Source organism: Leptodactylus fuscus, chromosome 2 (assembly GCF_031893055.1).
Source record: "Leptodactylus fuscus isolate aLepFus1 chromosome 2, aLepFus1.hap2, whole genome shotgun sequence".
NCBI lineage: Eukaryota > Metazoa > Chordata > Amphibia > Anura > Leptodactylidae > Leptodactylus > Leptodactylus fuscus.
Window position 1 is genome coordinate 56,975,199 of NC_134266.1, and position 12,073 is coordinate 56,987,271.

Here is a 12,073-nt window from a genome sequence, read left to right on the forward strand (position 1 = left end):
CACACGATTGGTGATGGGTCAGGAGAATGTAGTAGACTTGTTGTATAATACCGCCTACCCTTCTGGACCATACCAGGTTCACCTGATGGGTCAATCTATTATATGGAGAGTGACTCCCACCTTTTTTCTATAAACTTCTACCTATTATTGTAGCGATTACAGTAGATTTATTCTAATTTTCTTGAGAATTTATAACAAAAAAAAGTATTTTACTAGAATATTTAGTTTTGACTTACCTTTTCTGTTTTCTTTTACTTTTTTGGTAGATAGCCAATAAATATATTTTCATAAAGGTCTGCATAAAAAACGTTTGCATTTTTATATTTATGTTTATTAAGGAGAAAATTATCTGAATAGTAACATAATATAAAACCAAACTCTTTGACTACTGTCCCTGGTGGCCGCCAGTTCCTTCAGATGGAAAAATGAAGCAGTAATACCGTATATACTCTAGTATAAGCCGACCCGAATGTAAGCCGAGGCCCCTAATTTTACCACAAAAAACTGGGAAAACTTATTGACTCGAGTATAAGCCTAGGGGGGAAATGCAGCAGCTACTCGAAAGTTTCAAAATTAAAATGGTCGGAGTTTTTGGGTGCAGTAGTTGCTGGGGAAGGGAAGGGGAGGGGGTGTTTTGGTTGTCTGTCTGCCCCTTCCCTGAGCTTGAGGACTGAGTTTTTTACCCCACTTGGAATTCAGCCTGGCTGATTATAGGGTATCTGCAGTGCTCCTATTAACCCCTTCCCAACGGAACAGGAGCACTGCAGAGACCCTATATTCAGTAGACCGGGCACTTTCAGACACAGGGATACCTAATGTGTTTGTGTTTCACAGTAATTCTCTACTTTTGTATGTATTCTAGGGAAAGGAGTGATTTAGAACTTTTGGAAATTCGGCTTATACTCGAGTATATACGGTAATATATTTCCTGCGCTGTAAAATATTAACAAATTGTCTGATACACGGTCTGACATCTCATGCAGAACCCTACGAAATACATATTATTACAGTACTATAATATTTCCCCTATAACATGTCTGTAAAGTTTTGATTATCTTAGTTAGAATCTCAGTAATAAGAAACTCTCCAGTCTCCTAAGATTCCAACTTAAGCTTTCCGAAATTGCTTATTACATCCAAGTGAATATCTAATGATCTCATCATAATTATTAAGGCCACAATGTGCGTCAAAGGAATAATTTTGCTCTTCATATGAAGCATATTAGTATACCCAAAGCAAGCTGTACATCATAATGAATTCATAGAAGAATCTTCTGAAACAACATGAACACAACTTGCCTGATCTGTTCACAGTTAGCCATTAATATTCATGGCACAGAATTAAAGGACAGAATCCTTCAGGCAAAAGCGGTATATAATCATGTTGATGAGTGAAATTGTACCTTGTACATTATACACAGTGTGAATATTATCATAACTAAAGTCGTAATTTCAGCTATTATTATTATAACAGTCATTTTAATAGCTAAACAAATACAAAGTCTCCCAACAGATTAATGTCACAAATGAATCACGTAATAGATGAAATCCTAATGGTCACATCTGGAAAGCTCGAGTCTATGGATATGAAAGGGTAAGAAGATGACAGATAGGTATAAAGATTTAGGATGGAACAGGAAGGGCGGCCATCTTGCAGCTTTCAGTCCATAGCTTCTTCTGAATTTCTATATTATAGGACACATCAGCAGATTTGATCCTTTCACCATTGTATAAATAGCAGCCTCCGACTCCTTCAAGGTCTGGTGAGACAGATGTGTAAATTGAGGTGACAGCTCCTTCTTCTGAACTCTGTATTGTGATGAAACACAAGGAACATGGCTTCAGTTATGTCTATCAGGATTGATTCAATCAGCATCAATGGAAATAGTATGTAAACTATATTCTGCACATGTAGGGATTGTTATATGGTCTCTTCATAGGAACCCCTCTCAGTTCCTAAATGAAAGAGACACTAAATGCATATTACCTATGGCATCTCTGAAACGTATACCCTCTAGAAAATATAAAAAGAAATGCATCTTTTAGCTCCAAATCATGTTTAGGTCCAAGATTCTGTGTGAATAGTTTCTTAAAGGGGGTGTCCAGGACATTTCTCTTTAAAGGGATTCTATCATAAAAAAGAGAATGTTTTTAAACTAAAAGCACGTAGGAATAACCTTTAGAAATTCTGCGTCGCCATTTTCAAATTTTTCTTCTTTTCTTCACTGTGTTACTTGTGCTCAACTTCGTCATCAACCACTTTGGGTTGGATGGAGCCAACTTAGCATGTTTTGTTGGCCATTTTGCAATGGTCTCGTGTAAGAGGAGGAACAAAGAGGAGGAGACTACATGCTCTTAGTTTAAAAACATTTTTTTTTAATAATAAAATCCCTTAACAGAAGTGAAAACTTTAAAATAAATCCATCGGGGTCCTGCTGGTCTTTGTTCACCTTGTTGCAGTTGATCATGTGCTATCTACTCATGCAAATATTGTTGCCAAACACTGGCCTCAGCGGTCTCGTGCCTTACTTATAGACATCACTGATGAGGCCAATGATTTGCTGAAATGATCATATGGACCCCACTTCCATCCCCAATGGAAGGAAAAGGTTAACCAACTCTACAGATTTGAAGAGCTTTGCAGTTGGGGACTTCCTGTTCATTCTAGCTTCCTCTCCACCTGGGAACCTTGGTACCTACACAACTATCGGGACGCTTAATTCCCCCCCCCACACACACACACACATTTTTTGTCACCTTTTGGATTTGGCTTCTAACAGCCCTTGGTACCCCAATTTCTCACTATATATGGACTTTTTTGCTGTTACTTGAGCCTTTGGTCCATCTCAGCCACCACTGGTGAGATCTTAAAAGCAATCTGTATACTTTGCTATTATTGTGTTCATTGTATATAAGAGATACATTGTTGTTATTTAACTCCACTAAGATTAAAAGGAGTCAAGTGTCAATATGAAATGTCTGTAAGGCTGAGGCCCCACATAGCAGAAACGCAGATTGTTTGTTGCAGATTTTACCATGGTTTTTTAAGCCAAAACTAGGAGTAGATTGAGCAGAAGGGAAAAGTATAAGAACTTTGTTAGGGAATTGCTAGGACAGCAATTCCCCGGTAGTTGTTGAACCCTGGGATGGGACACAAGAGACAGTGAGCCCTAAGCTGAAGCCCCCAACTGTCCCTTCCTATCGCCAGGCCCTATTCCACGTAATATGCGGCAACCACGGAGACGGTCCCTTCCTGGATGTGACACACAAAAAAAAAGCAGACAAGACGGACAACAACAAAGGGAGGTCAGCTAGCCAAGGGTCTGTAAACAGTCGAGCGATGCAGTGCCAAATCGGAGTCCAAAGAATAGTCAGTAGGGAAAGCCAAAGGTCAAGGATTAGAATGCAAGCAAAAATAGTAACAGTAAGGAGCAAGTACGCACAAGGCAATAGCAAGCATTGGTGTGAATGAGAGTCAAGGCTAAATAGGGAGGAAGAACCCACCCCTGGAGTTGACAGGAAGGCAGGCTGTCAATCACACGAATTAACACTTAATGAACAGAGGCAAACAAGGGCAGAAGATGGGTGTGGTGGAAATTCAATCACAGAACTAGAGCCATGTTCACACAGTGCAACCAAATACTGTAAGCCAAGAACCAAACTGCACATGCCTCCTGCACCGCCGCATGCGAGCAGAGGGTAGTGCAGTGACCCGAACAGACAGAGATGTTACAAACTTCCTATATATTTCTATATCCTTTGCAGCCCTTCTTGGCTTTGGCTCAAAAAAAATGCAGCAAAATCTGCAACAAAAAAAAGCTGCATTTCCGCAATGTGGGGGCTTAGACTTATAGACACAATATGGATAGCTTTCAGTTTTCCTGCTGCTTTGACTGCCATGAAAGTGCCCATGAGCGTCACATGAAGTCTCCTTAATAAAATAATCTGCAAAATGCAAAGTCACATTGCTGAAGTCTTGTCTTACTAGCACATATTCCCTATAACAACTTGCTGCATGTCTTTCTCTGAACACCGTGTGGATCGTGTTCTAAAGCAAATGACTGCGCACGCTGCCATGGAAAACACATGAAACATTTATTTTTGGCTTTTAAAACTCCCCTGATAGGAATTTCCCACTGATTCTGTTTACCGTCTTTTACATTTTGCATGACTAAATCTTAGTAACAGAAGATGAGAAGATAATGAAAACATTTGAAGCGCTGTTTAGCTATTTTGATGTTGGTATTAATATTTAGTAGTCCGATAGTAAGCGGGCCTTACACAATTTCTTACTACAGCGGAAACTGTTACAGAAGCTTTAATATATTTTGTTGGGAAAGAAAAACACTGGTGAATGAGAAGATGGCTACACATACAGCGAACGAAATATACTGCGCAGTCTCGGCCCACGGTGTCACATTTTTCTACTACAATATAGGTCCAATGTCATGGATATGGCAATCTGACCTACTGGCAGATTGTCATAAAAAATATGTATGACAATTTTATTTTTAGACTTGGTTCCTCCTGGTTATCTTTCCCTGTAAGTGGGCGTTCACACTACCGTCAGTGTCCGACAGCTAGTGTTCACTGCTAATGTCCGTGCAAAATCTTGTGCGGACATTAGCTGTTTCCATTACATTTTTCATTGATTTAAATGGACATCGGGTGCGTTCTTTTACTGTCTGCGTCTGTCCTTAACTGTCCGTTCTCAAAGATGTGCGATTTTTCAAGTGGACAGCAAAACCCAACATGTAGGTCTTTAACGCTTTAGAAGCTGATCTGTCGTTCCCCTATGTACTGGGAATCACAGACTCAGATTCACCAAACACTAAAAAAGTGTATTTTTGGCGTCTGTCTGACCAATGTATGCTGGATAGTGCACTATTCGGTAACATAAGATATACATATTTTACATGGGAGCCTACATAAGACAGATACAACTGTGGCATCTATTAAATACATGTGTCTGAGGTTTCCATTACAACATCCTAATGTGGACAAGTCACAATTTATATGTAGGTTCTTTAGGTCAGGGATGCAAAACTATTACAATTTTAAACGTTTTTTCGAACCATTAAAGGTCAACTTTAAAATAAGAAACGTATAGTGTCTAATAGCTACAAACAAAATCCATTTGATGGCGGCCATAAAATCCTATACATTTTATAGCTACTGAAGATGCAGCTTGCAGTAGGGGAAAGAGATGCCAGACTCACAGAATAAAGTGTCTTTGTTTAAGATGTAAAGATAACCTCTTAAAAAGGAACACAAATGCACAAAAAAATCCTAATCCTTCTTCCCTCAATCTCCTCCTTTCCTTTCATTCTATTTTTCCCCATATTACAATTAAGACTGATATTCTCCATGAGATCATTTATGTATCCGCCTTCCCTTCACTGCCCCCCCCCCCCCTCCCCGGCTGTAAGGCAACTGGCTGGAACAAGGCTCTGCCTTGTCTACGTGGGACAATGGTCTCCAGCTAATTATGAAACAAATCAATGTGAGATTATCTCATGCCATACACTAGATAAAAATCAAAGAAATCACATTTTTGGACTAATTCAGGCAATGACCATTTAATAAAATAACCAAATACAATGGTTCACCATGAGGTCTGTAGGTCAGTATATAGTATGATCAGGGAAATTTGACTGACCATTTGCAAATATGCTCAGTCTCAGATTTTTGGCATTTGAATTGGTTTTGTTGACTGTGCGATTGTTCATATGATCGATCAGCAGAATCAAGGGCGACTACTAAAAGTAGTCTTTGTTACAGAAACTGCGGAAAATCGGCAGAGAAGACTTTTCTTTTTGCCAGTTTCAGTTTTGAAATGGTGAGCACTCAATGGACCCCATTATATTCAATGGGGTCCACTGTTGTCTGTGTGTAACCGCTGATAGACCAATCCGTCTACACTGATCTTGTTCAAAAACATTAAAATCCTACATGAAAGAAAAAAAATAACAGCAGAACTGAGGCTTAGCACTTATTTCTTATTTATTTTAGTTCACTAATAAAACCGTATAAGAATGTCGCCTTCTGCGCCGCTATTGAAAATCCCTCTGAGTACTTGGATGTGAAGAAAAGTGTGGAGAACGAGATGGAATAAGCTGTACCACACAAATGAAGAAACACCAAGCTGCTGAGTATTAACTGTTCCAGAAAAAAACAACTACGTAGCAGCTTGCTATGCTCAAATGCCAAACTCATTCCATTTGTTACATGTACTCAGTTCTGCTGGATACACAGAATGGCCAATCCTGACATTAATCCAAGAGAATGACTAACTGACACATCTCCAAAATGCTACAAGATGTCCAATGTTCCAACTCATTTGCAGCAATTTTCCTAAAGTCAAAAGGTCATTGTAAAGACACTGTGCTTAAAGGGACACTACCACCAAACAGAAATATGTTTTTCAACCCATAGTACCATTTATACACCTTTTTAGGTGTTCTATAGCTTCAAAAGACCATCACTGGTGACCCAAACCAGGCAGAGCAGATATATGCGAACAGCAAGGATCAAATGAACTACCAGGCTGGCTGTTTAACTCCTTAGATGCCATGGTCAAAATGAGAGATGAGCGAATCGAAGTTGATGAAGTGGAATTCGATCCGAAGTTCATTAAATATTCAATTCACATCGAATCCGGATTTCCTCACTCTTTGTGGTAACGAATTGCATTTTGGCTGCTGCACATTAGGACATGGAGCAAGGAACTTTGGGAATGCGATATCACCCACAATGCCACGCATGCAGCCAATCAGCAGCCAGCCAACCCTGTGATGTCACAGCCCATTAATTTCTTCATGAATGTTCACGGCATCAGGAGTGGGGGTTAGCTGTAACTGACCCTTCTCCATAAGCCCCAGGTGGGTTTTAATCCCTTGGATGCTGCAGTAAAACATGACCGCGGCATCCAAGGGTTTCCGCCATGCTACATGTTCTCTTCAGCACCCCCCGCGTTAAGATGGGGGGGTGCCGATATGCATCTTCTGCAGCCCGGGGTGTGGCCAGTGCTAGTAGCCCCCAGTACCTGGTTGATCCTGCCCAGAAGTGAAGAAGCCAGCCTATGTGTCTGTATATAGTAATATATATCAGTCACTCAAATTGGTTGTGCAAAAGAAATCCATTTTATTTCTAGTACATTAAGAATTAGGATATCCAAGGAGTAAAGAGCAATTACATTCTCACAATTCTATAGAGTATAATTATATAATAACGATAGAATAACTATATCAATAAATATGTCTATATCAATAATGGAGGGAGGACAACGTGAACCAAAACGGAACCCAAATAAATACAATAAGTCACAGAAAAATGTAATAGATCTCAGAAATTGCATATAAATAAGAGATGATAAATGCTAAAATACAGGAGGGAGCCCAGTTTTCTAATTAATAAAGAGAACTGTCTGTACTAATACAAATGATGCCTGTACTCAGTGGATTGCCGTTTTGAAGAAATAAAAGAATTGAAGCAGAATGTTTAAATAACAGGGAAAAGGCTACAAGTGACTTGGATTACCATGCCAAATTCTGATGATGTCATAATAAGGGGACAACGTCTGGCGTTTGTGCAAGCATGTGTGTCAGTGGGGCTAACAAGAAGCAAGAACATTAATCTTTTATGATGGAAGCAGAAGATTTGGCCCTGTATTATATAAAACCAATGCTCCAGTTCCATTAAAATATTATAAAACTAACCTGCGAAGCAACATGCTGATAAGAGGTGCACATTGCTCTGAAAGCATAAAGATGGTTTAAATTTTGGGGGTATTTTGTAAGGGGTGTATAAGTAACTTTTTTGTAATGCAGTTTATTCAAGGAGTTATCCAGGGCTCGAAAACATGGCGGCTTGGTTTCAGTTCCTCTTCTCAGGCAGTGACAGCGCGACTGTTGCTCATATGGCCATGCTCCAGCTCATGCAAATAAATCCTGAGGATCCACTTTATCTGCTTTTGTTTCCTTTTATTAAAAACAAAACCACATAAAAACTTGCATTGAACTGTCATTGAGCCTTGTTACGGAGAGTCCATCCAATACATTGTATATAATACATATAGCATACATGCTGCCTATCTCTGATATTAGATGTAAAAGCAGATTGCTAAGCCTTAGCCTGCCTTTACAGTCCCTGCACACATTATTATCACCATAATATGGTGAAAATGTAATGTAGCTTGTATTTCTCTGTCCCTGCCTCATCTTATCTCCCTTCACAGTGTATCCCTGCCGGCTAGTTAGTGAGAGGAAGGAATTGTGAAGGAGGAGAAGGGTTTAGCAGAGCAATGTATCACTCATTACAGACCATGTTAGGCAGGGCAAGGGAAATACAAGATTGCATCTTATATAATGAGGGCAGGGGCTGTAGAAACTGGCTAAGGAATCTGCTTCTACACCTAAATACTAGATATGGGACGTTTATATACGACACTATAAACACTAGGTGGAATTTGTAAGACTGGTGCTCTGTACACCTACTTAATCCATATCTGCGCTGCCACTAACTGCTTCTGAATTAGCCCCAGCCTTCTAATAATTCAGGTGCACTCCCTTGTGCCAGAACTTAGAGCTATGCAAGTCAGGAACTGGCATAAATTTGTGGTATAACTCATGCCAGTTTTCTGCACATGCCCCAGTCCACCTTGTTTGCCACCCTGTTCTGCCCACTTTAATAAAAAGTGGCTATTAGGCACAGGAAGACGGAAGTGGAACTCCTTTAGCATAAAAAAAGGGTTGAACGCTAAAAATGCATCGCAACGATTCCAATTTACTCTGGTGTAGAGGGAATAGTAAATTCCCCCAACTGTGTACTGGGTGGACTCTCCTTAGCAACCTTCAGGGTCCATTCCCACAGAGTTTTTTGGCAAGGATTTTGGTGCAGAATCCACATAGAAAAAAGGCCTCCCCATAGTGTTCTATGGGTTCCACTAGCTTTTTTTCCACTAGTAGAAAAAAAGCTTCCTTCAGGCGCATTCCATCTGCAAAAAAAAACACAGCCAATGGAAGGCGGAAAATCCATGTGGAATCGGCAAAAACTACATGGAAAAACCGCTAGCCGTTTCTTCAAGGTCCATACACTATGCTGGAGGGAAAAAAAATTTCCTAATTCCTGAGGCGGATTTTTTTCCTCGCCAAAATTCTCGCCAAAAACTCAGTGTGAATTGACCCTCAGAGCTCTTCTAAGGGCTAGTTCACACAGGATTGTGTATATACATTCTGTCGCGACGGGATGCCGATGTAGTGCACTGGCATCCTGCTCCAGATTAGGCTCAAATGAATTTGCCTAGCCCCTTCCCGCCGATGGCATTTTTTGATTTTCGTTTTTCGTTTTTGACTCCCCTCCTTCTAAACCCCATAACTTTTTTATTTCTCCGCTCCCAGAGTCATATGAGGTCTTAATTTTTGCGGGACAATTTTTTCTTGATGATGCCACCATTAATTATTCTATATAATGTACTGGGAAGCAGGAAAAAAATTCAGAATGGGGTGGATTTGAAGAAAAAATGCATTTCTGCGACTTTCTTACGGGCTTTGGTTTTACGGCGTTCACTGTGCAGCCAAAATGACATGTCCCCTATATTCTGTGTTTCGGTACAGTTCCAGGGATAACAAATTTATATGGTTTTATTTACATTTTGACCCCTAAAAAAAATTCCAAAACGGTGTTAAAAATTTTTTTTTCTAAAAGTCGCCATATTCCGACGGCCGTAACTTTTTTATACGTGCGTGTACGGGGATGTATAGGGTGTCATTTTTTGCGGGGCCAGGTGTACTTTTTAGTTCTACCATTTTCGGGAAATGTTATTGCTTTGATCACTTTTTATTCAAATTTTTATCAGAATTAAAACAGTGAAAAAACGGCGGTTTGGCACTTTTGACTATTTTTCCTGCTACGGCGTTTACCGAACAGGAAAAATATTTTTATAGATTTCTAGAGTGGGCGATTTCGGACGCGGGGATACCTAACATGTATATGTTTCACAGTTTTTAACTACTTTTATATTTGTTCTAGGGAAAGGGGGGTGATTTGAACTTTTAATACTTTTTATATTTTTTTATATTTTTTTTTACTTTTTTTTTTTTTTTTTGCATTTATTAGACCCCCTAGGGGTGTTGAACCCCATGGGGTCTGATCACTAATGCAATGCATTACAATGCTAATGCATTGCAATAAATCATCATCTCTTTTGCAGGCTGTATACACCAGCCTGCAAAAGAGAGAATTTGCAGACCGGCTGGGAGCCTTTAACAAGGCTCCCGGCTGTCATGGCAACGTGACGTCGGCCCTGGAGCATGCTCCAGGAGCCGGCGATCCCTGCCAAAATGGCGGCGCCCATGCGCCGCCGGGAAAATGGCGCCTCCGGCGCCTTTGACAGCAGCGCCGGAGGGGTTAATCCACATCAAAATTCTGCTCAAAAAACCGCCTGTCATTGAAATCAATGGGAGCCGGTCATTTCCTTTTTCCACAAGTGGTTTGTTCCCGCTCGCGGAAAAAAGAAACTAGCTGCCCTTTCTTCAGGTGGATTCAGCCACGGATGTCCACCTCGCGACACCACCCTCCGGACTAGCCCCTTCCCGACATGCGCCGTAATAGTACGGCGCGTGTCGGGTCTGTAACTATGGCGACCGCCCGGGAGCCGGGCGGCCGCCATAGCCGCCGGGTGTCTACTGCTTTAAGCAGTAGACAACCGGCTCTGATGCCTCCGATCGGTCCCCATCATCTGAGAGCAATGTACTTTTAAGGTATGTTCACATGTAGGAATTTAATGCTGAATTTAACATGGAAACCGCCTTCATTTCCGCTTGAAATTTGCTTCCATTCATTTCAATGAGTGTCCTGCTTGTTCTTCAAAATGAGAATTTTCATTGGAATGAATTGGAGGTAGAAAATACAGCTTTTCTGTTGACAAAGCCTCCTCTATCTGGTGTCTGTTTCCATTGACTCTAATGTAAACAACATGATAGAATCTTCCGTCATTTTTTGTTTGCTTTTGGAGCGGTAGAAAAAGTCCTACATGAAGGAATTTTTCATTGGTCAGAAAAGTAAATAACATGATACAGATAGACAACCAACAGAGGGCGCTCCACCTGCATTCAACAATTAATGTCCATTTTATCCCATGATGGATGAGATCAATGGACATTAATAACAATAGTGTGCACCTACTCAAACAAGGTAGGGATGGAAGAACAAACTGTTCAGAGTGATTTTCACTAAATGCACATACATGCAAGAGCTGTGACTGTGTATGGAATGTTGGTTTAGCTTATCATGAGATGAGCCCTTTGACAGTAAAACTAGAATATAATGTTGTATACCATATTTAAGATGGCTCTACTTCCCAGAGTGAATTATGATAGAAACAGGTCTATAAATAAGAAAATAGTAGCACTATAGTAAATAACCCTCCTCAAAAAAATCTAGAATGCAAGGTCGGGGGCAGTATTTGGCAGTCTTCGCATTTGGCTGTCATTCCTAAACCGGTAAACAATGCAATCTACGTCTACTTATAATGCTACATATCCATTTTGTGATTGGAAGGTCAGCGAGTAGCGTCTGCAGAGTCGTCTCTAAAGTGAGATCAGAGCTCTGTGATTTTGTGTCACCTTGAAATATTTTTAGGCAGAAATAAGCTTCAAAGCAAGTGACAGAAATGCTAAGTATCCATCAAAGAGAATATGTTAACAAAGGTGCACTTAATTAAATAGATCTTTGTGAGCCAGGATTCATAGGAAAAAGGCCAGCTGTGCGTGTTCATCAGGTAAAAAGCGGATTCGCCACGGTAATTTACATAATTGGTCCTTAGACTTAGCCAACATTAATTTTTTAATAATATGAAATAAGGAAATTTCTTTATAACTCAAGTCACCACTTCAGTATATTGAGGGGTTTTTAGAAACTTTAAATTTGCAATAATAGAAACATAATATGTATTAGGAAAAAAGTGTATACTATTACAAATTTTCTCTTAAGAATACTTAAAATTTTTGACTAAGGGTGCATTCACACTGAGTAAACGCTAGCTTATTTTGTAGAGTAAAATTACACTTGTAAAT

At 40.0% G+C, this 12,073-nt stretch overlaps 1 protein-coding gene across 1 annotated transcript in view; it reads right to left on the minus strand.

Moving 5' to 3' along the window:
• Window positions 1–309: 309 nt before the first annotated feature.
• The window catches only part of DHRSX (dehydrogenase/reductase X-linked), a 225,260-nt gene continuing 213,496 nt past the window's right edge, over window positions 310–12,073 (minus strand). The window contains exon 7 of the mRNA XM_075263860.1: window positions 310–1,808. Within this exon, the coding sequence (XP_075119961.1) occupies window positions 1,623–1,808 (186 nt within the window). The 3' untranslated portion in view covers window positions 310–1,622. The remainder of the gene's footprint in view (window positions 1,809–12,073) is intronic.